This window comes from Numida meleagris, unplaced genomic scaffold, assembly GCF_002078875.1.
Source record: "Numida meleagris isolate 19003 breed g44 Domestic line unplaced genomic scaffold, NumMel1.0 unplaced_Scaffold286, whole genome shotgun sequence".
In the NCBI taxonomy this organism is placed as follows: domain Eukaryota; kingdom Metazoa; phylum Chordata; class Aves; order Galliformes; family Numididae; genus Numida; species Numida meleagris.
In genome coordinates, this window is record NW_018364535.1 from 139,359 (window position 1) to 167,209 (window position 27,851).

The window sequence follows — 27,851 nt, forward strand, 5'->3', positions numbered from 1 at the left end:
TGATTTGTGTATACTACTTTTTTTTAATTATCGTGGTTGTAGGGCCAAGGTTCACTATCTGTTTGATGCTAGTTTTGTTTTGCTTATTTTTCATCTTAGTGGGCTCCAGAATTTTTGGTGTAGCCTTAACGAAATCTACTTTGTTTATAACTTTCTAAAAATAGCCTTGTACAGATGAGATGTCTCCTTCACCTGAGTCAATACACATACTTTTCCTTTCCCATTACACATCCATCTCTTCTGTTTTGGTTGCTCATGCATTTGTTAACGTGTGAGTATTGCTCTGGCCCTAGTCCAATTAATCTTTTGGAAGGTGCCTAAGAAACTTTTGCACTTCTTGAGGTCAGTGGAAGGAAATTAACTCTGAAACTTAAAATACTTCACTGAAATTACATTGCTGCTGTGCTCTTAATTTTCACAACTGGATGTAATAAAGTGACTGGGATACCTGAGAAAATAGCAGTAGAATAACAGGAAAGGAAAACTGAAATTCTTCAAGGAGCTAAGATGGAAAGTTTTGGAGTTTTTGCTGATCAGTTCAGCACCTTGAGCTACAGCTTGATTTGAAGTAGTAGTGCAAACTGCAGGGAATACTTGCTGTGTGAGAACGGTCCTACATCCATAAAGAAGCAGAATTGTGTACATTGATCTTGCTGGTTAGCTCTTCTTACTGCATGGGCAACCAGATAGGGAAGACAATACAAATATCATCACATTGTATTTCTTTTTAAAAAGACTATTTTAAAATGTATTTCTCCAGTTCCCACTCAATAAATAAGTGATCGTTACTCATAGGTTCTGCTGAGCTTATGCCTTCCCCACAACACTGGACAGAACCTGCATAAATATTAGTTACGAACAAATAAAAACCTGTATTCAAAATTATACTCAAGACGTAAGCTGAAGAATTTAATATATATTGACAAAAGCATGAAGCTGTCTAGGAACAGGTACGGGCTGAATATTAGGAGAATGTCCTTCACCAGAGAGGGAGCTGGGTACTGGAACAGGCTCCCCAGGGCACTGGTCATTACATCAACTGCCAGAGTTCAAGTGGCATTTAGACAATGCTCTCAGACAAGGTTTGAATTTTGGTAGTCCTGTGAGGAGCCAGGAGATGGTCTCAATCGCTGTGGAGCTCTTCCAGGATTTTCTATGATTTGAATGGGAGAAGAGTATTTTACATGCCAGAATCAGATTTTGAAACTAGTTTACTCAAGATCTGTAAATCCATGGTTGAGGCAATTATCAAGATGCCACTAGGGGCTGCTGCTGTTCTGAAGTGATTGTTCTCTGATGTTTTCTGGGGGCACTTAAACGTGTTCTTGCTGGATACTTTAATTGGACTGTTTTATTAAGCAATTTTTTCTTGGTGATCACTTTTAGGATAATAATGCCTTTGAAGAGCAAAATAATATATTTATTTATTTAATCTGTTGTGCCTATTGAATGATTAGGAACCTAAGTATGTTGTACTAACTTTTGTTTAAATTCTCTGTGACCCGTATCATAGAAGTGGAAATTTAATTGAATGCTTACATGGAAGAATCAACTGTGCTAGAAATATGTATGCAGTTGAGTCCTGAGCTGGCCTCACGGGCCTGTTCTGGAAGCCTGGATACAGGGTCAATTCCTTCTCTGTAAAGATGGAGAGCGTTGCCTACAGTTTCTGGATTACTCTGTGCAGTGATGAGGAAGCTTCTAAGCGTGCAGCTGCTGCTAATAATTGTATGAACATCGTGGATGGCCTTGTTGGTAATATGATGACATTGTTTCCACCATGGTGAAGCATTAGAACTTTGGGATCTTAATCAGAGACCGTTGAGGAGCAGAGGGAGAGACTGCTCCTATGAATGCCATGCAGGTGTGTCACTACACAGTGGCATCTATCTGAGATAATGGGGCAAGTGGCCTACTTAGGAGGGAGCAAGAAGTGCTAGCGAAAATGGTATGTACAGTACCTGTGTTTGATATTGAAAAGATGAATGGTTCTGTTACAATCTGCTGTTTTACTTCACAAAATCTTTAAATATAACATGCTTTGTGTGCTGTTATTTAGGCTTCTTTTTCAGACTACGTATTGTGAACGTGCTTCTACCATAAATGTAAGTTTAATTAGGAGAACTTATTTTCCAGGTTTAGTTTACAGTTGTTACGCTTTTCATTTATTTTCTTTCTTTGAGAATGATACAGAATAGCTTTTGCAAAACAGACTGCATAGCAAAAAATTAATAAATGAAAGTTTTACGTATGGAAATATTCACCCTACGAAACAGCCCCCTTCCATGTTTGAAGTACTGCTTCCAGTAACTGCTGCAGATTTGCTCTCCATAGATGCAGTAGGACAAATGCATTCCCACGTGTGTGGAAAAAAACTCAGACCATGTTCTTACTCTTCTCAGAGGTTATTGTATGCTTACTTCAACTGGGTCAAGGTAACTACCTAATAAATCTCCAAATTATACCAATTTAAACAGGTTGTTTTTGAATGGAAAATAAATATTTCCTGGATTCCAGGACAGGGGGAGTGCTATGTGTGTTGAATTCTACTACTTGTGTGCTTTTCTTTTTTCTTTTTGTGGGTGGAGTCATGCTTGATTCTTTACCGTCACTCCCACCAATCTAATCTGGGAGAGAAATAGATTACAAAGAATGAAAGGAAGATAAACTGGATCAAAAAACTGATCCTTGAAAGAACTATTCACATTGTTTGATAGTGTATTTATTACTACCTGTTGCAAAATGTCTGATCTCTTGCGTTCACTGTTTGCATCAAAGCTGCGGTTTAGTTAAACAAAAAGCATCCATCCATGGTGTACGTTATGCTTTACTTTTCACATTCACTGTACTCATATTCCTTTATTCAAATTTTTGATATTAGCTTTGGATTTTTTTTTGAGTTGTGCATGGTTTACAACTAAATGCAACACATAACAGATAAGTTTGTTATAAAGAAATAGTCAACTATAAAAAATAAAATTAGTTACAAATATAGGGAAGGGCTGGCCATGCATCACTGTGAAAAGTTTATTACTTGTGGCACAAATTATACTTGTCTGCTTGAACATAAATTGATAATCAAGTAAAAGGAGCCACTTGAGGCAAATCCCTGCAACAACAATGTAGTCTTCTGATGTGAATTCTGTGACAGTTCCCAAAACAGAGGTAGCAGAACTCCAGGTGGATTTGAAGCCCAGATGAAATCCAGTTGAAAAAATCGATATCTGTGGGACTGACAATCCAGAAAGAGCAGTTGCTAATAACTGCTGAAATAAAGTTAACGTACTGTGTTGTGGTCACTAAAACATTGTTTGCCACAAAGCACTCTCTTGTGCTAGGGGTACCGTGGGAACAGAAATAAAGTGTCCGAAGAACCAATATGTCATAGATTTTGAATTAGAATATAACTGAAGGTTTTTGTGTGATTTGAAGACCACAGTTTATTGCTGGAAGTTACACCTCCAAAAACATCCTCCAGCGCAGAAGACTATGTGCATTTGTTGTTGATCTAACTGCCACCCAGCTTGCTTTGGAGGACTAACGTTTTTGTAGGGTTGACAAGAGCCCATTCATACTCTTAGTTCATCTCCCATTTCTGAAGGTACCTGCCAAGCTGTTTCCATGATCCTGACATTTCTAGAACACACGATTTTGTGAATGTGTTCTTGTGCTATCAATATAAATCATTGTTAGTGATGAAGTTGGCTGCAAGCCTGCCTCAATTCAGGTACTTGGCTGCATTTTGTATTTGGTTCTGTAGGAAATGCTAAAGTTCTTGCTGACCTGCACTTCTATCCCTCTTGCTGCTGAGAATCTCTGCAGCTTTTAATTGTTCAAATTTAGCTGCCATTTACTTTGGAAGATAAAATATTTACAGAATGCTTATGAAACCTTTGTTCATTTAAAATACTCCTGGTCAGTGTGACCGGAGCTGAAAGGACACATTGATCCTGTGATTTCAATAAATATATACATTCAATATATTGTTTCTCAGTAGGATGTTAAATCCTGTGCTTTGGTGCAATATGAATACATGAATAGCAAAGGTTTATCTAGATTAGTCTTTGGCCTATAGGAATGGCCATAAACCAAAGCTGAGGGAAGAGAGAATGCAGTCGATGCAGATGACACTGACTGCTAATTGGGCTACTATCAGCTAGATAACAGCTTGGGTCAGGTGCCAGGTCAACCTAACCTGGGCAAAACCAATTTCATTTGTGGCAGGACCATGTACCAGCAGCCAGACATGACACAATCTAGGAAAGCAAGTAACACATCTATTGTAAATTTATTTTAAATGCCATAGTAAAAGTGTTTTTCTACAATACACTGAAACTTCTTGTCAATCAGACAAAGGTTTATTAATCAGAGATGCCAAGGTATTACTTGATTTTCTTTATTCCATGTAAAGAGAAGCTATAATTGCAAAAAGAGGAGTGTTTACATAAACTGATAAAAAACTTGAGAATTCAGCAGAAAACAGCCACGTGTTCTTGAGCATTCTTCCATAAAGGTCTCACTGCGCCTGGCAGAGCCCCATTCACCTTCGCTATGAGGGGGATCATACTAGCACTAGTGCTCACCCTTGTTGGTAAGCTTACATGTCCCTTCTTCATTCTTCTTTCCTGGAATTTCGTTGAGTTCACTGACAATAATTAGGTTTAGGCTGGATATAACTCATGTGGCTTTCCATCTCTTTTTGTAGGTAGCCAGAAGTTTGACATTGGTAAGTAATTTTCTACCTATAAACTTCTTCTGGTGACTTTGTTACGATGACTATTCTTTAGAATATGCTTACAGCTTTTGTGTTAACTGGTTGTTATTCCCTACAGACCCGGGTTTCAGTAGCAGAAAGAGTTACCTGTACAGCTATGAAGGCTTTATGTTGAATGGGCTTCAAGAAAGAAATCTGGGCAAAGCTGGTGTGCGCTTGAGCAGCAAGCTAGAGATCAGTGGGCTATCAGAGAATGCTTACCTCCTCAAGGTACTGACCACGTCTTGTTCAAAACATACCGATCAATACTGAATTTAAGTTCCATTCATGCGCTTGTGTTTTGCTCACCTGTGTTCTAAGAAGGCTATAGGGAACGGAACTGAAAACTTAGCACTGCAAGTTTCAGAGAATGATTTGCAAACTGAAGTTTCAAAATTGAGGAGTAATTTAGCATCCATTTGCTTACATGTGCTTGTTGGAAAAATTGTTTGTAGCAGTGGCTTCTCAAGACTTTGCATCCGAAGTAGAGATGTCAATACCAGGGATTCTGTTACAAAATGTTTATTTCTAATTTAAGGCACTCAAGCCTGCTCTGATTTTAAGATTTTATTCAATTCCCAACAAATGTATCCAAGTTCTGTGGGGAGAAAGGACTTGGGTATGTAAAATGCAGATATGCAGATGTAAGGTCATGCAGATAATTAATAGATTGTGTTTACTTGCTTGGGAAAAAACATGAGAAGCATCAAAAAGGACATCTCTCGAGGGTTTTAGAAGAGCTGTAGAACTTCTTTCATTAATGACGGTAAGATATCAAAATTATAAGTTAGGGATTATACTTCTCATTATTGTCTTCATCCTGAAATTGTTGTGTTGAGTGCTTTGGGAGACACACCTCAACTTGCAATAACTTCAACAAAGTCAGTAGAATTGCTTCTGATTCCTGTTGTGTTTCTGTACATGTAAAGAAACAAGCAAACAAAACGTTGATTTAATAAATTCAGAACTATGGGTTAAATATGGCAACTTGTTTAGTCAAAGCCATAAACATGTTGAGAGGGGAAGAATTAAAATGAAACATTCTAAGAATATTTTGGGCAGAGAATTAGAATAATTTTATTTTTAAATGTTAAATTTAGTCTAAAGCAGATCGTGGCCTAGTTATTGTAATCTAAGGCTGAAAATAAATGGAGGGAATTTCAAAATTTCATTTGATTTATTTGAAATTTTATTTTATTACTTTCTGAATGATCTTTTTCCCCCATGTAGTTAATGTGAGTAAACTGTTCACAATCTTCCCAAGAGTTAACAAGGATGTGTTAACTGATTCTCTACCACAAAAGAACACTACTGAACTCCCAGGACTTGTACCAATTTTACAATGTAAGCAACAGACGGAAGAATCAAATAATCAACTGCTACATGGATGTCTAAGCCTAAATTTGGAAGGAAGGAGTAGATAACTAGTGATTAGGTTAATTTCTTCCAATCTGTTTACACATTTAGTACCAAAGTAATTTTATTCACATCAATACCTTTTTTTTAACTTCTTCTCAGGTTCGCTCTCCACAAGTGGAGGAATACAATGGGGTCTGGCCCAGGGATCCGTTTACTCGATCTTCCAAAATCACCCAAGCAGTCTCATCGTGTTTCACCCGGCCCTTCAAATTTGAGTACAGCAGTGGACGGATCGGAAGCATTTATGCCCCAGAAGACTGCTCAGATCTGTGTGTTAACATAGTGAGAGGAATACTGAACATGTTGCAGATAACCATTAAAAAATCACAGAACGTCTATGAATTGCAAGAGGTTTGTGTTTCCCATTCTAAAACAACTTTACTGAAAGGATGCGTTCTGATTAGGTGCTCTTCATTCATGTTTCTCTTTATTTGAATCTCCTTTCAAGCATGCATCATGAGAAACTGTTGATTTCCATTCACATAGAAAATATATGTGAACTTTTTGAAGGAATTACTTTTGCTGGAATTCTTTAAAGACATTAGTAAAATGGCTTTGTTTAAAATGCAACGCCTTCATTAAAAATGAAACATTAGCTATGAATGTGTTTTTTATATAGCTTCCTTGGTCCAGCAACTTGATCAATTTTATTTGTTCATTGTTGGAATTAATTAATTGATTATTTTTCTCAGTTTCTTGACTGAATTTAAATTGTGTCTATTTCATGTGTTTATGTGTCTGTTTTTTAGTTCAGTAGGTTTAATTGTGAGCAATGGTAACAGCTTTCAAAACATAGTTCGGTGTATCCTTACCCTCTTACTGCTACTTGAAAGATTCCTCTCCTGCAGGGAAGTCCTGATACGATTCAGAAGTCTCACTCTCTCCCCTGATCCCTTCAGGCTGGAATTGGAGGTGTTTGCCATACAAGGTATGTCATCCAGGAGGACAGGAGGAATGGCCGAGTCTCTGTTACCAAAACCGTGGACCAGAATAATTGCCAGGAAAAGGTACAGAAGAGTGTTGGAATGGCTTACATCTATCCCTGCCCTGTGGACGTGATGGTATGTGAGACATGGAAAGACCTTCCTCACACCAAGCAGATGGAAAAGATGAGTAACATTGAGCCATCTGCCCCATTCACTCTGTGGTCTCTCTGTGCTTCTCTAGAAAGAAAGACTCACCAAAGGGACCGCTGCTTTCTCCTACAAGCTGAAGCAGTCAGACAGCAGCACACTGATCACGGAGGTCGCATCACAGCAGGTGTATCAGATCTCCCCGTTCAATGAGCCCACTGGGGTGGCTGTCATGGAAGCAAGGTAGGCGGAGTGCAGGGCTGCTTCTCAAAGTGAGAATAATTACAAGTTCTAGTGGTCCCTTTCACCCCCAGTTGAAATGAGAAGAGAATTAAGCCCAGCAGCAGTTGGGTAAAGCTGTAAGTACACGTACTTTATGACACTTTTTTTATTCCTCTCTGTCCCTTGAACAGACAGCATCTCACCTTGCTGGAGGTGAGAAATGAGCGGGGCAGTGCCCCGGATGTCCCCATGCAGAGCTACGGCAGCCTTCGCTACCACTTCCCAGCCATACTGCCACAGATGCCACTTCAGCTGATCAAGACAAAAAACCCTGAGCAACGGGTATAGAGTTTTTAGGTCTTTGACTCTCTCTCCCAATCAAAAATTAAGAGTGACCAGAAATATGATCAGAAATACCAAGAGATTTAATTACGTGTCCCTTCTCTCTCATGTTTTGTACAGATAGTAGAAACACTGCAGCACATAGTCCTGAATAACCAACAAGATTTCCATGACGATGTTCCATATAGATTCTTAGAGCTGGTCCAGCTCTGCCGGATAGCAAGTGCTGACACTCTTGAGTCTGTCTGGAGACAAGTTTCAGATAAACCTCGTTACAGGTATTTCATTGTGCAACCTGCTAAGAAAATCTTCATTTCTGGAGAACTGAGAGCTAGAATTAAGGACTTCTATTTCTAACATGCTTGCAGGCGATGGCTACTGAGTGCAGTTTCTGCGAGTGGCACCACAGAAGCACTAAAATTCCTTAAGACCAGAATTCGCAATGATGACCTCAACTACATTCAGACCCTTCTAACTGTTTCTTTGACTCTCCATTTAATGAAAGCTGATGAACACACTCTTCCAATAGCAGCAGTGAGTAAATCCACATGAATCTTTCCAATTTGATAACAAAAGGAATGTTAATTGATGTCAACCTTTGATTATAAAGTTCACTAGAGTGGGTTCTCCCATCATGTATACCAATTTTGCATAAATGCTGATCCATGAATTTCTTTTGGCATAACATATATGAGAAGATAATGTGTCTTCATTTTGCTGTAGTGATAGAAGAGCTCTTCTCTCATAACAGCTTCTGGGAATAAGTACCATTTTAGTATGCTAGACTAATGTGTCATGGCTTCTACAGGGAAATCTTTGTCCATGTTATCTCTTCCTTCTGAAACAAATTTGTGCATTGCATCATTTGAATAGCTCTTTTAATTGCAAAATATTCCTATAAACTGGAAAGTGCTGCAAGTTAAAATGTTAGTGCAAACATCGAATAGTTTGCACGGTGAGTAGAATAGTGTAATCATTTACACTTAACAGGATTTTTTCCCATCTCTAGTCAGTATTCCTCTTCATAAATAGGAAGCAAAATATATTAACTGACAATGATTTGTTAATGTAATTGAGACATATGCTGTTCTAAAGATGCTGTATTTATTGATTGATGTTCACCCATAAGCTTCACTTTGTGTGATGCTCAGCTGAGGAAAATCGAATGGCTCTCTGTGAACTAATATATGTGCTTATTTATGTTGAAACCAGTGTGGAATTAAGATCCTAAGTTAAGCTTGCTAATGAAATGTCTCCAAGTTGATTTAATTTGTTTGGATGTGAACAATAATAATTCTGATATTATGCCCCCTAGATAAGATGTGATGATTTTCCTTCTCTGAAAGCTATGCCAACCATTGTATAAAATGCCAATTTCTTTTTCTTCCCCCCCCCCCCCCCCTTTTTTTTCTCCCCACAGGATTTAATGACCAGCTCTCGAATTCAGAAAAATCCCATGCTTCAGCAAGTGGCCTGCTTGGGTTATAGTTCTGTAGTCAATAGATACTGTTCTCAGACCTCAGCTTGTCCTAAAGAAGCTCTTCAGGTAGATTGTTCCTAATAGCTTGTTAATGTACACTACTTTGGCTTAACTCTTTTTGGATCTGGTATGAAAATGTCAACTGGACATTTTTGATTAACTGTCAATCAGTTGGACAAATACACATTTCAGAGGTCTCCTTCAGGACAAAGGCAGTAAATAATTTTACTAAAGTAGACAATAATTTCGTCATTGAAAACACAGCTTTTGCATCTTTTTTTATTAGTTTTTTTCCACAACCAACACTGGGTACTTTTATTAGAACCATTTACTTTATTGTGTTAGCCTTTTTAGCGGGTATGGGGAACACAGTGGACAACATATATGTACATTAGGTAGGAAAAGCTGAAATGTGCTTTGTTGCCCATAGCCCGTCCATGACCTGGCAGATGAAGCAGTCAGCAGGGGCCGTGAAGACAAAATGAAATTAGCTCTGAAGTGCATTGGTAACATGGGAGAACCAGCCAGCTTAAAGCGCATCCTGAAGTTCCTTCCAATATCTTCATCCAGTGCTTCTGATATCCCGATCCACATTCAGACAGATGCCATCATGGCCTTAAGAAAGATAGCTTGGAAGGACCCCAAAACAGTAAGTAGCATCCATCAGGGATTTCTTTACTTAAGGAACTGAAGGAGGAAAATATATACTCTGATGGCAATTAATTAAATGACATCAAATCTGAGGTTTCATTAGGTTTGCTTATTTTGAAGAACAACAGAATACAAGCTTATATTTCAGCTGTTTTCTGCTAAGATATAGTAAATATTGTTCAGTAGGAAGCTTCCAGAAAGGTATCGGCAGTGTTTCTGAAGTCAACTGATGTAACTAATTAAGTCTGATGTTTGTTATATATAGTAGAAATTTAGCCACGTAGAAGTTGGACATATAATTTAATCTTCCTCAAGAGTCATAAGGAGAGAGAGAGACCTTCTATTGACTTCTCAGGCAAAATACTGCCATAGGGCTGCTGCTTCTAGACCTTTCCCTGAAGTTGAGTGAGTCACCAATGACCTCTCGTTGACCACTGGGGTTACTTGCATGGCGAGCGTAGGCAAGGCTTTGGCCTTTCAGATGGTGCAGATACCTAAAGTTGTCATATGAGACAGACCTTGCTTAGACAGTCTTTCATAATTCCCAACAACGTGTTTCCTCTCTGCAGGTGCAGGGCTATCTCATCCAGATCCTTGCAGACCAGTCACTTCCCCCCGAGGTGCGAATGATGGCTTGTGCTGTTATCTTTGAGACAAGGCCTGCCCTTGCTTTGATAACAACGATAGCTAACGTGGCAATGAAAGAGAGCAATTTGCAAGTGGCCAGTTTTGTATATTCCCACATGAAGTCTTTGTCAAAGAGCAGATTGCCATTTATGTATAACATGTAAGTAGAGACAAGAATAAAGCATGCTATTTTCTGCATATGCTGACAAATTGAATTCAGTTTCTTATTCTGATGGAGTGTAGATTATTTCTGGATATATTACCTTTCTTTGTTTAGATCTTCAGCTTGCAACATCGCCCTTAAGCTGTTGTCCCCCAAACTGGACAGGCTGAGCTATCGGTACAGCAAGGTCATTCGAGTAGGCACTTACTTTGGTGAGTAAAGCATTTCAGTGACTTTAGAAATCCCTTCTTAAGGGTTACCAAGTCCCTTGGAAGGATGCAACATTGTCAGTCCCCATGTGGGTTATGTCTAGAAAAGTTTTTCCCCTTAGAACTGCTGCTTGCGGCAAAAAGAGATTCTGTAAGATACTTGCTAAGACTGGTTTCTGAAATGTTTAGTTTATTTCTTACTGAAAATCTAATCTATTTATTCTTACAACTATGGGAGAAGCTTTCTCCTTTTGCTACAGAAATATGTACTTAGCATACCTCGGATCAGTTCAGTGGTCTCTCTTTTTCCATTGTTTTCTGGTTTCATTTCCCTGCTGCTCCAGCCTCCTGTCATCCTGTAAAAGATTCTGCATTTGGATAAGAAATTGAATTAAGTGTGGCAGTTACATATCTAAAAGTACAGGAATAACTATTTATTAACTTGAGCCTGAACAATTAAAATTTATGTCATGATGTATCTTAGAGTCAATAAGTGAAAAAGCTGCAGAAATATCATCTTGAATGATGAGTAGAATGGTTAGAAAAATGGTCTTTTGTTTACTTCCACCCCAGACAACTATAGAGTTGGTGCTGCTGGAGAAATCTTTGTTATAAACAGCCCAGGAACGATGTTCCCATCAGCAATAATTTCCAAACTGATGGCAAATTCTGTGGGTTCAGTGGCTGATCTGGTAGAGGTAAATATTTACTTAAATCAGTAATAAAGCAAATAGAACAATTTTCATATTAAAATCTGACTCCTAAGTTTCCACTCTGCAAGTATGTTTCAGACTATTCCTTCTCATACTGTTTTCGTAGGTTGGCATCCGAGTGGAGGGCCTCACAGATGTCATAATGAAAAGAAACATCCCGTTTGCTGAGTATCCCACATACAAGAAGATAAAGGAGCTTGGAAAAGCTGTAGGTGTTTTCAGTAATATAACGTGCGGGTTACACTAAGGGATATTTAGTGAGGCTTATCATGGAAGTTAAGCTTGTCTCAGAGGGTATGTTACCCACCAGCAGTCAGCTTGAGTATCTCTGCAGAAGAAGGGATCTGCAGCAAGACTGCAGAAGACATTCCTCCTGTAATGTCTGTGATATCTTTTGCAAGTACCGCTGCATCCCCACTTCCTTCGCACCTCAGATATGACTGCAGAAGGAGCAGTGAGATGAGGGGAAAGTGGATATCACAGCACAAATGTATGTCATGCCTGGCAGGTTTTCTCCTCCCTCCTTTTTCCCAACGTGGTTTATAAGAAGTTGTCCTTCTCTTCAAGAGAAATGATGACTGGGTGCAGTGCTTTCAAACTGGGTTTAATAGCACAAATGGCGCGGCCCCTCTGTATTAGAGTAAAAATTATTTCACTGGAATAGGGAACAATGGATAGGGAACATCACAGTGATAAGGAGTACGTCTAAAATAGCAACACTATGCTGTTAACAGGACGCCAAAGAAATATGAGGGGCAAAGGAAGATTGCAGGTTGGTCAGTAATAGTTGTCACTGCCTTGCTAACCTGTCATTTGTAAAGTGTTGCATTAAGGAACTTTATTTGTTTCCTTATCCATTCCCTAGCTGCTGGGATGGAAAGAGCTGCCGACAGAAACCCCCTTGATATCAGCCTCCTTGAAAATATTTGGCCAAGAGGTGGCCTTCATCAACATCAACAAGGAGGTCCTGCAACAGGCCATGAAGGTACCAGGGCCCCCTACTTCTCTTTGTAAGACTAGACACCATTGTCCTTCCATTTCCTCACCTCTTGGACATCTGTCCTCTGTCAGACCATAGCGGAACCTGCTGATCGAAACACAGCACTGAAGAGAATTGCCAGCCAGATCCGCAATGGCATCACAGGGCAGTGGACGCAGCCAGTGTGGATGGGGGAGCTGCGATACATGGTTCCCAGCTGCCTTGGCCTGCCACTGGAGTATGGGTCCTACACCACCGCCCTGGCACGAGCTGCAGTCAGCGGTGGGTTGGGAAGTACAAGGTCTTTTGTGCCAGTGGGTGGGAGGGACAGGCTAAGAGAGGCTGGGGAAAGATGCAGGATAACAAAGAAAAAGACCTGATTTTTGTAGTGTCTTAAAACACAGGAGGAGAAGTAGTGAAGGTATTAAAAAAGAAGCTGGACCCGTGAAAGCAGTGAGAGTTGTCACTGTGCGGGGGCGTCAGGCTGCTGCTCCAGGGGACAGCGACAGGCTGGAGGGATGGCCTGGCAGGAGTGTGCTGAAACCTGGCAAAGGGACGGAGTAACCCCCGTGAGTGTGTAGACTGGGTATCACCCAGGCAGCAGCAGCTTTGCAGAAAAGGGCCTGGGAGGCCTGGTGGACGAGCTGATGGTGAATCAGCAGCGTGCCCTTGTGGTGATGAACGTCAAGTGCATCCTTGGCTGCCAAAGCTGAAACAGAGCAAGCACCGAAATGCGTTTCCTCCTTTACTTAGCAGCACATTTGAGGCTGAGCCAGAAGTTCTGTGCCCAGTTCTGGGTCCTTATTGCGAAGTCCAGCAGCATCGCTGAAACGGTTGGGGGCTGAAGCACCTGAACACAGAACAAGTTTTCTGTATTTTTTTTTTATTTTTCAGACTTGGAAAAAAGACCTTTTATCTCAAAGTCATGTCCTGTTTCTCAGCCACTTTCATCGCATTAAGAGAAAATATTACCTCTTTCTGAAAACTGTGTCTTGCTTACAGTCAAGTCCCTTAATTTTACCATTTTTAAAATGCTATTGTGTCTTTTGCAGTTGATGGAAAGATGACTCCACCTTTAAGCGGAGATTTTCGACTTTCTCAGTTGCTTGCATCTGCCGTGCAGATTCGGTCTGACTTTAACCCCAGGTATGGCAGGTTTCTAATACCCTAGTTATTGGTGGAAGTTTTTATGAAAGAGAAGAACCTCAGTGTAAAAATGAACACCTTTCTTACGTACAACCACATCACTCTGTTTCAGTTTATATGTGCATACAGTTGCAATGATGGGTGTCAACACGGAATACTTTCAACACGCTGTTGAAATTCAAGGCGAGGTCCGGACAAGAATGCCAGTGAAGTTTGATGCCAAGATAGATGTGAAATTGAAAAATATTAAGATTGAAACAAATCCATGCCGTGAGGAAACTGAGATAGTGGTTGGAAGGTACAGTGGCATTATTTCAGAATACTTTCTGTTGTGGAAACCTTATGAAGTTTGTGATTTGTTGACATTTTATGGAGGTTTCTAGACATGCAGCATGGTAGATAACCTTTAGGATAAAGGGCAAGGAAGAGAAATAAGGGAGTCGAAAGTCAAAAGATGCCTCAATTATTTAGGAGCTTAATTTTTCTTTTTATTTCTTTACAATTTTATTAATTCTTATTTTTTTTTAATTTTTTTTCCAAATAAATGTCTCTCGTATTTTCAAAATTTATTTAAATTTACCCATACTTAGAAAACTTCCTGAGATGTTCCTTGTGTCCTCTTTATTGTCTTTAACAATATTTATATTAACAATTGCATACACAATTCCCATGTTCAAAGAACATACTTCTGTCATAACGCTTGACAGAGACATGACAGTAATTTGTTTAATCCAAACACATGGCTTTAGAATCGTTTACCATTTTCTATGCATATTTTCACAGACATAAGGCTTTTGTTGTATCAAGAAACATAGGAGAACTAGGTGTTGAAAAGAGGACCTCAATTCTCCCAGGAGATGCTCCATTTAATGCTATGGAAGAGCCTTTCCAAACATCAGAGAGAGCTTCCAGGGAACATTTCCCAATGGTAACCTATTCATTTTGGCTTGCACAGTAACAGTTACCCCTTATGTGCTACCTATGCCTGCAGTTTTACTCTTGCCTATGATGTGCTCCCAGTGGCATTCACTTGTTCATCTCCACTACAGCAAGGGCCTGACAGCATGCCAAGGAAACAATCCCATAGTTCACAAGAAGATCTTCACCGTAGCACAGGAAAAAGAACACATAAACAAGATATTTGCCTCAAAATGCATCGTCTTGGTTGCCAGCTCTGCTTTTCCAGAAGGTCAAGTGATGCCAGTTTCATAAAGAATACGTATTTGCACAGATTAATTGGAGAACATGAAGCTAAATTAGTTTTGATGCCAGGTACAATACTGAGCACAAACCTTTTCTTATTAAGTTTGTTAGTGCTACTTGAAGCGGTTTAACTTTTTAATCAATTTGTGCAATTTTGTGCAATTTGTGTGCAGTTCATACAGATGCTGATATTGACAAAATTCAGCTGGAGATTCAAGCAGGATCTAGAGCAGCTTCCAAAATAATTAATGAGGTAAACTCAGAGTCTGAGGAAAAGGATGAATCATCTCCATATGAGGACATTCAAGCTAATCTGAAGAAGATTCTAGGCATTGAAAATGTGTTCAAGGTAAGAGACTTCGAGCCTGCGAGGGGATGATATTTTCCGGTAAATAAAGCCAAGGATTTGAAGGCCTGTGTGGAAAACTGGCATGGGAAAGCCAGGATGGGGCTGATTTGAAAGATGCCAGTGCTGTCAGCCCATGTCACATCTGGAGAGACTGACATGAGGGGTGCATTCAGCTGGGGCTGGACCTCCTTGCCAGCGCAAATCTTGACAAGGAAGAGTGAGTTCTGCAGCTTTCATGGTGAGGCAGGGAAGGCTGTGGTGAGTGGCTTGTCTGACACCCACAGATATTTCACATTGTAAATACAGAAACAGATGTATCCCCCTATCTTGTAATTTCCTTTGAATTGTTTTGCAGGTTGCAAACAAAACACAGCACCCAAAAAATCGACGGTCTAAGAAAGGAAACACTATGCTAGCAGAGCTTGGGACAGAGCCCGATGCAAAAACTTCCTCCAGCTCATCTTCTGCTTCCTCAACTGCCACCTCTTCTTCCTCATCATCTGCCTCCTCTCCTAATCATAAAAAGCCTATGGATGAAGAGAATGATCAAGTAAAGCAAGCTGGAAACAAAGACGCAAGCAGCAGCAGCAGAAGCAGCAAGAGCAGTAACAGTAGCAAGAGAAGCAGCAGCAAGAGCAGCAGTAGTAGTAGCAAGAGCAGCAGTAGTAGCAGCAAGAGCAGCAGTAGTAGCAGCAGTAGTAGCAGCAGCAAGAGCAGCAGTAGTAGCAGCAGTAGTAGCAGCAGCAAGAGCAGCAGTAGTAGCAGCAGTAGTAGCAGCAGCAAGAGCAGCAGTAGTAGCAGCAGCAAGAGCAGCAGTAGTAGCAGCAAGAGCAGTAACAGCAAGAGCAGCAGTAGCAGCAGCATGAGCAGCAGCAGCAAAACAAGGAGTCACCATAGCCATAGCCATCAGTCAGGGCATCTAAATGGCAGCAGTAGCAGCAGCAGCAGCAGTAGGTCAGTGAGTCACCACAGCCATGGGCATCACTCAGGACATCTGGAAGATGACAGCAGTAGCAGCAGCAGCATGCATTCCAAAATATGGGTAACTCATGTTTGTCAGTAAATTGAATGATGCTAATAATATTAGTGAATCGTATTCCTGATGACAGCTGACTTTGTATCAAGTTATGAGTTGACACAACAAATTTTAGCAGCATAAAATTTCAACATCTATTCTACAAACACAGCTGCAGTCATTGGCTCAGATGTCTCCGTTAGAGCATCCCAAAAGTTTCCACAAGTTTGTTGAAACTTTCGTTATAGGCAGGGAAGCATGTTTCACTAATTTATTGCTTTCCGTCTATACAAATTGCTTGTTTATATCTAAATTTTGCAGTAGGAACATTAATGCTTTATATAAACTATTTCAACAATTACCATCTATTGCATTATGTGCTTATAACTAAGTGTACAGAACTATGCATGAATGATAATTAGAAAAATTCTGACTTAGTTCCCAGTGCTCAGATTTGAATGCAATTGCAGCATTTCTTTTCTTCCAAAGCTTTTCATCTCCTTATCTCCTTCTTGTTATTATTTTCAAAGGGGCATCATGAGATTTATCGGTATCGCTTTAGATCAGCACACAGACAAGAGGTGAGTTTTCTATTCTTAGTTAAATGAGTTTGGAATCTGAGTTAAATTAAAACCCTGAAATCTACTTGTTGTCTTTGCTGAGGAAAACTGCAGTACTGATAACACCAAACCAGCAGTGGCTGTTCTTCTAAGACTCATATCAGTAATAAGCTCCCATAATGAAGAATATTCTTCAGCACTGCCTAGTACAATTTCCTCAAGTGTGATTTTAAATTACCTTCATGAGCATGATGTGTTTTCTTCCTGCAGTTCCCCAAAAGAAAAATCCCAGGTGACCAAGTTACCAGCACATACTCCTCTACCAGATCCAGCCATGATGCATCCCGAGCTGCTTCCTGGGTTAGTTGCATCATTTTTAGGGGCTTTTGACAGCTTGGAAGAGTGGCTGAGTGGCCATGCATTTGCAGTAATTGTACAGTTAGGGCAATGGGAACAGAGAAACACCAAATTGTCAAGTTTTGAATATTAGTCAAGAGTGGGACCCACACTGTAGAGCCCCTACATGCTTTTCATGGTGCAGCCTTTTCATGGTGAGCATGGTGTAGCTCAGTGAACAGCGCAAATTTTGGCTTATCTCAAATATATTGATGAGATCCATCTGTGCTTACAGGGGCACATGCATGCTAAGGCATATGCATGAGAATTTACAGGCACATATAGATATATATGTGCAGTGCATATTCTGCTATATATTTGTAGTTCAGTTTTTTGTTTTCTAGATCTTGCATTTAAAATACTCCATAGCAACTCCTTTGTAATGTTGTTCTTTGCATACTTTGTCCCCCTTCTTCTTAGCCTAAGTTTCTAGGTGACATCAAAACCCCAGTGTTAGCTGCTTTTCTCCATGGCATTAGTAACAATAAGAAGACAGGAGGCCTCCAGCTCGTGGTATATGCTGATACCGACTCTGTCAGGCCTCGGATGCAGGTATTTGTGACAAACCTCACAGATTCAAGCAAGTGGAAGCTCTGTGCGGATGCTTCGGTCCTCAATGCTCACAAGGCGATGGTAAGGCTCAAAAAATTGTCATATACAACCGTATACATCACATGAAAATAATGTTCCAAGCTTTTAAAAATGGACCGCTTCTCACTTCATTGTAGGCTTACTTGAAATGGGGCCGGAATTGCCAGGACTACAGGGTTTCTACTGAGCTGGTAACTGGGCGGTTTGCTGGGCACCCTGCTGCACAAGTGAAGCTGGAGTGGCCCAAGGTTCCTTCGAGTGTCAGATCATATGTTGAATGGTGAGGTTTTAGCCTTTAGTGCCACTTGTGTATGGTATTGGTCAAATGTGAAAAATTGGTATCCACCCATGAGGTTCTAGTGCTTAAAGCACCAGCTATTTTTGAATTCTGTGAGCTGTCTGAGTACTGCCCTCAGACACAAAACAGGAAGACATTGCCATCCTGTGTACAGTAATTCCTTGTGCTGGTCATACTGAAAACCAGGGAACGGGTTCTTCCTTTCACTGAACACTGATCAGTAAAGCAGGGAGTGGTTATGGGGACGTGGCCAGTGATCCTGAAGAACCTGTATGCCACTTCCACACAGATGTGAGGCTGCCTGGTTTGGATGAGTGCCTCTTTTTGCCTCTGTGTTTCACCAGGTCTTTCCTTTTTGCAGGTTTTACAAGTTTGTCCCTGGGGCTGCATTTATGCTGGGTTTCTCTGAGAGAATGGGCAAGAATCCTTCTCGACAAGCCAGGATGATCGTGGCTCTCACTTCTCCGAGGACGTGTGATATTGTTGTCAAGCTGCCCGATGTAAATATGAAGCATTGTCATCACTCTCCTATGTTTTCCTGATAGATAAGTGAGATTGCTGGTATTGTTTAATTATATGGGGCCAATTCTTAGAAGGAAAAGCTAAGTAAAGTAAGGTTCAGTTTGGGTGTAAATGATGAAAACAGCGCTTGTGTATTTTCAATCTTTTTGTATTTCATCCAAGAATATTCATATAGTGGTTTCGTTCATGCAAAAAGAGTATCGTGGGTACTCATGAAGACATGCATTTCCATCTGTGGTAGCTCCTTAAGTGTTCACATAAACACATTTGAAAAGGAAGGAATGCATTCTCTCATAGATACTAACTGAATGATGACCCATACCATGAAAGAAAATTGTAAGCAGAAGCAAAAGCTGGTGGACAGTGTGTCAGATGAATTGTGTTCATATAAACTCTTTGTCAACCAAGGCAGAAGAGACTGAAATTGATTTCCATACAGGAGAAAAGGCTATCTCAGCTGTTTGTTGTGAATACTTGGTACGACTACACTTCTACAGTGCTTCTGAATTCCTTTCCAGATGACCCTCTATCAAAAAGCCATGAAGCTTCCTCTGTCACTCCCTGTGGGTCCGAGGATCCCAGCTTCGGAGCTGCAGCCTCCGATCTGGAACGTCTTTGCTGAAGCCCCCTCTGCGGTGCTTGAGAATTTGAAAGGTCAGAGTTGGATTAGGTTCAGAAGCAGGATGTCCTCAGTCTCTGGAATTTATTTGAGCATCTTCTGATTTTTCTATTTTTTTTTTCTGAGATTATTTGTCTCCAGTCAATTAGGAAATAGGATGCCATAATGCAAGGATGGTTCAACTGGGGGAGAACTTTGTGCGTATAGTAGAGAAAGCATTTCAGGGAAATCAAGATTGGCAGTTATCTGAAGTGGTAACATAAACTTTCTGGCAACTATTTTATTAGACAGAGGACTGTGTTTTTCATGCATTTTTTTAGCAGTTATGGGTGGCTGGTGGAAAAAAGCCCCTATAATCTATACAAAATATCATATAGAGGAAAAAAAAACAGAATAATATAGCACTAAAAATAAAACATGTCATCTAATGGCTTTTCTTAACAGAAAAGCAAATATTCACTGGCATTTTATTTAACCAGCTCGCTGCTCAGTTTCACACAACAAGATCACAACCTTTAATGAAGTCAAGTTCAACTACTCGATGCCAGCGAGCTGCTATCACATCTTGGCTCAGGATTGCAGCTCTGACCTTAAGTTCCTGGTGATGATGAAGAGTGCTGAAGAAGCTACAAACCTTAAAGCCATCAACATCAAGATTGGCAGTCAGTAAGTAACTTCTGCCAGCTGCCATAGCACGAGGGACCGCATCGTCCACATTCAGTGGGAGAGGAGCTTGGATCTAAGCTTTGCTCAAATGGTTCAGCAGTCCGTGGGTTTCCAGCATTTTCCTTATTTGCTTTCTGTGCATACTGAACGAGATGTATGTGATGTTATCCTGCATTTTAGGTGACAAGAATGCCCTGATATAATTTAAGCAGTTGAAATGTGCTTATGTTGTGACCAGTGATATTTAGTGAGCAAGAAAATCACTTGGTCAGTGTACGTGTATGAACGTGATACAAAAAGAGTAAGAACTCTCTTCTTCTTAACAGTGAAATTGACATGCATCCTATGAATGGACAAGTGAAACTGCTGGTGGATGGAACTGAGAGCCCCGTAACCAACATTTCCCTCGTATCTGCTGGTGAGTATATGTTAGGAGAAAGAGAGGAAGAGAAGACAAAAGAATTGTATCAAAGAGCTTCCACAAGTTTGTGTTCAATAAGTATTTATATCCTTTGCTGTCAGGTTGTTATTTAAGAATTTGCATTTTACTCCCTTGCATGTGAACGTTTACAGAGACTGATTAGAACGTAAAGCTCTCAAGGTGGCCAAAGTAAAGCATAACTAATGTTTCATGTATTACTGTCGCTCCCACCAGAGTTCCAAATTGGAGAAGTGTATCAGTTACAGTACAAAACCCTGCTTGATAAAACGTTTTGAAGTTATTATAAAATTCACTACCCTCATAGATCCAAGATGTTCCCATTTTGCTTTGTATGTATACATTTGGTTAGTGTTCTGAAGTCTGCCAGAAATAAATACAGAAAACTGTGCATATACAGGAAAAATAGGCTGCTTTCTTCTCTCCAAGCAGGGATATTTTTTTCTGTGAAAGGACACAGGAGGACATTGCTTCATTCTCTGCTATACATTTGGGGCAATGCGCAATGCAGATGTTCCCTGACTGTATATCTGTAGTAAATGGTTCAGGCTAAATCTTGCTGAAATTGGGTCAACATCTGCCAGTGCTGCGCTCTACCCTAATTATTATGTACGTAGTGAGTAATGATTGTGCTAAAAATGTTTCCAACGACAATCATGTTGTTTTTTGTATTTTCTTACTCCAGTGCAGTGTAGTCAGAGACTCGTATAGATGCACAACTGCACAAGTATTATAAGCAGCTCTGTAAGCCTTTCTAGGAAAAAGTATGATATGCTAATAGCCCCAAGAAAAATAAGTAAATCTGTGATAATTAAAATTGTTTTCCAACTTTTTACAAACACCTATTACCTTTATATACACTCTTCTGTATTTTCTTTACTGTCTGTGCTTCTTGAGAACAAGTGAAGAATTCAAAGCAAGAGAGGCAAAAGAGCGTTTTTAAAAACATGATACCTATTTTTATTCTCTGTTAAAGGAGACAGTTTGGGTCTGTTTGAGTTGGTTTTTTTTCTATTGTTGTTATTCTTTTCTTCTTCTTCTAGGTGCGTCTCTTTGGATTCACAGTGAAAACCAAGGGCTTGTACTTGTTGCCCCAGCCTATGGTATTGATAAATTGTACTTCGATGGACAAACACTCTTGGTATAGTTTCCTCTTCATAAACCTAGATGAGATATTTCCGTAGGATCTCTTTGCATCTGTATGTATGTGTGCAATAGTGTACAGTAGCAAAGCTTAATCTGTCCAGGCCTCCCCCAGAAAACCCTAAAAGAAGATACTGCAGCTAGTGCTGCAGAGTCCTTCTCCGTGTTTCTTAATAGAACATCCAAGAATCTTTCACCAATAACAATTTATTCTTGCAGCCAAGCGTGTGTTGGAAAATGGGCCTGTGAGCATACATAGTCTGAGTCAGCAGTGTATCTGCAAGAAAAAAAAAGAGAGTTTTCAGCTTCTGTCCGTGTATGAAAGGCTGTACTAGAAAAATATGAAAGAGAAATGTAGGAAACCAGTATTACCTTACTGCATCTATCACCTAGTAGGAAAATATCTATTACACAAAAGCTTAAGAATGATAGTCAAAACTAATAACAACTTAATAAGCTAGCCAGGCACAGCAGGTTTTAAAGGCTGCAACAGAGGTAAGGGCACCACAACACTGTGGGAGTTTGGCACCTGACTGTGAGATACTTGTGAGTTCTTAGCAAAGAAGGAAAACATTTATATGTTTATGCATTGCCATACTGGAACTAGATGATCTTTGAGGTCCCTTCCAACCCAAGCCATTCTGTGATATGTTGTGATACTGGAAGGTACATATATAGCAAAAACGTTCTCCATAGTGTTGTTATGTTTGTTTTAAATTTGAAATGGTTTTTCCTTTTCTTTTTCCTTAAAGATTCAAGTTGCTTTATGGATGGCAGGAAAAACATGTGGAATCTGTGGAAAATATGACGCAGAATGTGAACAGGAGTATCGGATGCCCAATGGATATCTAGCTAAAGATGCTGTGAGCTTTGCTCATTCTTGGATCTTGGAAGAAACGCCCTGTAGAGGAGGTATGCAAGCTCTGATTAATTTAATTTAGTATTGTTTAGAAAATATACTGCTTAGAAATTTACATTTTTTTTAATATATTGGGAAAAAACATTTTTAAATGTCTCACTCTTCAGTGATATTAATTGTAACAAATATTTTTAGTTTAGAAAGGAATAAGAAATTACAAGTTAGTCAAATTTGAAAAAAACACAAGGTGGTTGAAATGAATCAAGCTGAAATAAAACCACTCTTCCAGTTTTGAAGTGAAAACTATGAAGAAGAAGGTTAAATAAAAAAGTAAGAAAATAAATTCATATGGAGTGTTTTGATGTAAGCACACAGCATTTTCCAGCCAATATTTGATCCATCAAAAAATCAGATGGGGATTAGTAATTACTATGGCTGACCACCTGAGCTTTGAAACAGTGCAACCTATCAAGCATTCGAGCACACGAGCAGCTCCAGGGACTTAATTACATAGTTGAAATAAAGGAAAAAAGAAGGCCTATATGTTAAGTGTTTCAGTAGATCAGGATCTTACAGTGCACTCCATTCTCTCAACTGAGGTTATGGTGCAACAGCATACCACAGAGGAGAGAGGAGAACAAGCACGTTGCCTTTGTGAACACAATGGGAAGGACTTACTCATTACCTGGAGATGACTTTCACATGTCTAGCTGTATACTAACTGCCATTCTTCTGTGTGTCTTTGTAAAGAATACCTGGCATCAGACTTGCTTTCGATGTATGCGCAGTACACAGGCGTGCGCACAACAAAATTCATGCTGTTGCTAGTTACCACACTCTGTGTTTCCATGCAACATATGGTGAAAATTACTGGCATTCTGAGAATAAAGCTTGTGTGTGGTTCATTTAGCTTCTCACACACTTGTAACTTGTCCCAGGAATCCAAAACGAGACCAACAGTACCAGCTGGCAGCAGTGATCCTTGCTCTCTCTGCAGCGATTTTGAGTCTGAATGACAGTGGTAATGGTGTAATTCTTTAGTTACTATTTGTTTGGAAAAACCCCTCTCTTCTTTTCCCTGATGAATACTCAAAGCTTTTGAATGTGGTTTTGCAGCTATTCAGTGAGCCAGTTTACTTTGCAAAATGTTTATTAGAATGTATTTTGGACTGTTTCTACATGTTAATCTAGAAGTTAAGCCAGTTACAGTTGAAATTAACTGTCAGTAACTCCATATCTAATTAGCTGATTTGAAAAGCTTTCAGTCAGTGACGCGATGCTGCTTTGCTTATGATCAACATTCATTCCTTCTAGAGGCAATCTGCTTCCAAACGTGAAACATCATTGGCAGGTGGGTCACTCTAGGGAGATTTGACGATTTTGCACGTGAGAATATAAACTACCATTGGTGATTCTGTTACAGCTTGTAAACTGCATCGTTCGTTTGTGAAGCTTGAGAAGACGGTTCAGCTTGCAGGTGTTGATTCCAAGTGCTACTCTACAGAGCCCGTGCTGCGCTGTATGAAGGGATGCTCTGCTACCAAGACAGCTCCAGTAACTGTTGGTTTCCACTGCCTCCCAGCTGGTAAGTCCACAGAAATCCCCCTGAAAAGGAGCTACACAAAGGCCCAAGTAGATTGTGCCTTAACTCCATTATTACGTTTGAAACATATGAATGATTTAGCGTATCCACAGGTAGGGATGGGCTTACTGCTCTACTGACCGAAGACCTTTCCTTGTCTTCATGAATATGTAGAACTTTCTTGAGTGAAAGAGAGATGTTCTTCTGTTGGTATTTCACTGCTTTTCATGGCAGTGGCATTTAAGATCTAAACTGATCTCCTCTTCACGATACTTGGATCTAACAGGGTAAGGAAAGCGTAAGAGCACAGTCAACATGTGACTTAGCTGTACTGCAGCATGTGATGATTCAGGATCACGTTCAGCACCGTGAAACAGGGATCCTCATCTTGCATATTTTCACTGATCACTGCCTTTGGGCGTAATCCTGTTCCCCTGAGCTGATTTAGGCTATAGAAGGACAGGTGTGAACAGGATTCCTGCCCACGGGTATGGTGATATGGGAACATATCCCTTCTATAAATATACTGAAGATTTGAAGAGATTAGATTAGATAGATTATATTGATGATACATTTGTGTGTTTTCCTTTAAGACCATGATACCTTTTTCTAAATGTGTTATTAGTAAAATTCTACATGGAAGTACTGGTTTCCAATGTAGAAATGACTTATTAATTAAGTGGGTTTCCTGGAACATCTCAGCTTGACTTAGTCAGGTATAAATATGGATGACAGCAAAGAGAAGCCAAGCCTGGTCTAATTAATGACAAGTGCATGGTAAATGCTGTACCTTGCAAAACTGCTTCTAAAGCACGCTGTTTGCTTGCCATTTCTTGTTCATCATCAGATTCAGCTACCAGCCTGACTGACAAACAGATGAAGTTTGACCAGAAGTCAGAGGACATGCAGGATACTGTTGATGCACACACAGCATGTTCATGTGAGAATGAAGAATGCAGTGCATGAAGCTGTACATTGCAGCACAGGAGAATACAGAAACATTTTAGTTTTTATGGTGTGGTGTAAGAAGACTCATCTTAAGAAGCAATAGAAACGTTAAATTAAATGCTTACAGATGTGTGGGATTTTCCCAAGTAATTTAAAGTATTAAACTTTATTACTGTAGGAACTATTCTAATGGCCTATAAGTATCTGATTTCGTAATAAATACAAGCATGGAAAAATTGAGGAAGGCTTCCTTCTTTCACTGATTGTGGCAAGAGGACATCTGCATTGCTTCTCTTCACCCCACATTTTGTAGACTCGAGGCTGTGGCAGCCTGCTGTGAAGATGTGCATCAGGCAAGGGTCTGTGTCAGGCCCCACCTGGGATATGGGTTGAGAGGAGCAGCAGAAGCTGCCTACCAGTCTCCAGCTTGTTTCCCCTCCACTTCCTTCCCTAGTGCTGAGATCCTGGGCACCCACAGTAAGAACTGGTTGGCTCTGGGTGAGGCAGCACCCTCTGCAGCAGCAACACAATGAGGTGCTCCGCAGTGACAATGTGATGGGCCTGCGCTGTTGTAGGGAACAACCTTCTGGGAATAAACCTGAACCTCCAGCGTATGGAGAAGGCTGCAGTGAGAGAGGCAGGAAATTTGACATCCCTGAAACACTGCACACAGAAGCTGGTGTGAGTCAAGGGTCTCTGAGCAGACTTGGGGTGCGATGCCACCCATGGCATCTGGTCTCTGTGGGCATGGTGAGGGATGTGCTCAGCTGCCCTGGATGCTGGAGGCCAGAGGGTTCCAGCTGTGTGCTCCCGGTTGGTGTTTCTGTCTGCTCTGGGCTGGGCAGGCAGGCTGCATGCTGCCAGGTGGGCTTGACCCTGAGGGATCTGCCTCAGCAGAGGGCAGGCACAGCCCCCATGGTAGCTGAAGTCATTGGGAATCTTGCACAAGTTTCAATAGGAATTTTGCACCATTTTATCAGCCCTTACTCATCAACGTTCTACTGGTTCACCCATGCATTTTTATCACTGATCGACAGCACTCATTTCTCCATTGACCTCTGTCAAGCAAAGCAGAATGTTATCCTGCTGAGGTGTTAAAAGTGTCATTTTTCGGTAAATTAATTAAAAGAGAAATAAGTGATTTGATTCTTAAAATCAGGAGCAGCCAATGAAGACAAAATGGCACTTACCTCTAACCACACTGAATGGAATGGTGATCGCTGGGCAAAGGGATTGAGAAAGCTCTATACAAGCTGTGCCATTCTGCTTTCTCCAGCAGAATGGGCACTTCGGTGTTTGCATGTACGTGGGTTTTATAGTTTGGAAAGGTAGCGTCCTCAGTACTGAAGGGAATCTGCTGGACAGTCGGCATGAAGGGCAGACACCTGGGCAGTGGTGGAAAGGCCATGAGGGGCTCTCAACCCAGGCACTGGGGCTTGTCAACGCTAGGAACTGCAGGGAAGCACAGCCCTGCCCGGAGCCACATCCAGCACACCAGAGGACTGTCACGAAGCTGGGTCGCTGGCTCCTCTCCTCAGCCAAAGCTGCGGTGTGGCTGCTGGGGGCCCTGGCCTCATCCCACCCTGTGCTGTGGGCACTGATTGGAGCTCCAGGGAAATGCTGTTCATGGCTGCACCTGGGCACAGCAGAGTTGATCATTACCTCACAATGGTGATTGTTTTTTTCTTTTTTTCCCTTCTCTTTCTTCTTCACCTTCTTCTTCTTCTTCTTTTTTTTTTTTTTTAATTCAGGTTATACCCTCCGGAGAAGTATGAAGACGTGTGAGTATATGGGAACATGAGGCAGCAGAATGGGAGTTTAAACTGTTTTTGACAGGCTGGAGAAATGGTCCACAAAAATTAGAAGATTCAGTTCCACACAGAAAACCATGAAGATGAAGTCTCCAAAGACAGGTTGTGGGGCAGTAGCAGAGAGGATTCTGTCTGGGCCACTGCATGGCGGGGTGCCCATATTTATATTTATAAAAATATCAGCTGAAAAAGCATTGGGAAAACCAAATTGTCTTGGCTAGGAGTCCCTGCTGCATTGATGAGAACTGAGACGAGTTCCGTGCCCTGTGAGCCCAGCCCTTCCCACAGTGATTCAGCAGCAGCTTTGGTTCCCTACCCCAGTTTGTGTGCACACAGTGGCGGCCCCAAAGGAGAAAATTCAAATCCCAGGCCCAGAGCTGCTGGGCTGCCTCTACAGATCTGCAATGGGAGCGGTGCTCGTGGCCCTGTCACCTTTGTCCAACTCCACACCTCAGCTGAGGACGAGGGACCAGGGACCCAGCTGAGCCCTGCACCATGAGCAGCCTCACAGAGCTGCTGAAAAGGGAACCTGCTCACAGACCCACTCGTGGAAAGGGGCAGGGAGAGTGGCAGGAGAAGGGACCCCACGCTGTGAGGATGCTGCCCTTGCTGCTTGGTGTGAAATGCATTTGGGCAAACCAGAGTTTGGACATCTTAGTAAGCCAGGAGCCTTGTGTCCGCAATGCCTGGCCCCAGGTCCCCAGGTCCCTCCTCAGGACGTGGCTAAGGTCACTGGGCAAGAACACTGACGGGATATCCTGGTAAGAAAGGCAGGTAAGGAAAACGTGAATGTGAGCAGTGCTTTTTGCCCTGGCCTTTGTGACAGTGGTGGGAGTCAGTGTTGCTGGGTGGATTCTCCACCCTCAGAGAGCAGTGCTGTGGGTGACAGCGTGTGCAGCAGCAGAAGGGCATCAGTGCGGTGTCACAGGAGTGCTGCCCAGGCTTTGCACAATCCTTGTGAAGCACTATCAGTTAGATAAGGTTTGTGCCTTGTGGTCAGGTCAGGATAACCTGGGCAAAGTTAGCACAGTCTGCAAGAGCACCAGATGCTTCCAGTGAGTTATGATGGTAGT

At 41.0% G+C, this 27,851-nt stretch overlaps 1 protein-coding gene across 1 annotated transcript; it reads left to right on the forward strand.

The window, feature by feature from the left end:
* Window positions 1-128: 128 nt before the first annotated feature.
* On the forward strand, window positions 129-25,556 carry LOC110391068 (vitellogenin-2). The gene is made up of 35 exons (XM_021382763.1): window positions 129-4,591; window positions 4,706-4,726; window positions 4,833-4,984; window positions 6,272-6,523; window positions 7,072-7,233; window positions 7,340-7,488; window positions 7,659-7,809; window positions 7,930-8,087; window positions 8,178-8,343; window positions 9,230-9,355; window positions 9,720-9,938; window positions 10,510-10,727; window positions 10,845-10,942; window positions 11,513-11,637; window positions 11,759-11,860; window positions 12,518-12,637; window positions 12,724-12,913; window positions 13,684-13,777; window positions 13,890-14,075; window positions 14,561-14,705; window positions 14,827-15,049; window positions 15,154-15,329; window positions 15,685-16,371; window positions 16,875-16,925; window positions 17,175-17,264; window positions 17,721-17,933; window positions 18,029-18,171; window positions 18,551-18,689; window positions 19,230-19,365; window positions 19,810-19,996; window positions 20,323-20,414; window positions 21,479-21,576; window positions 22,331-22,490; window positions 23,861-24,022; window positions 24,867-25,556. Exons 1-35 carry the CDS (start codon window positions 4,552-4,554, stop codon window positions 24,983-24,985), a joined length of 5,550 nt encoding a protein of 1,849 aa, XP_021238438.1. The 5' UTR covers window positions 129-4,551; the 3' UTR covers window positions 24,986-25,556.
* Window positions 25,557-27,851: the final 2,295 nt, after the last annotated feature.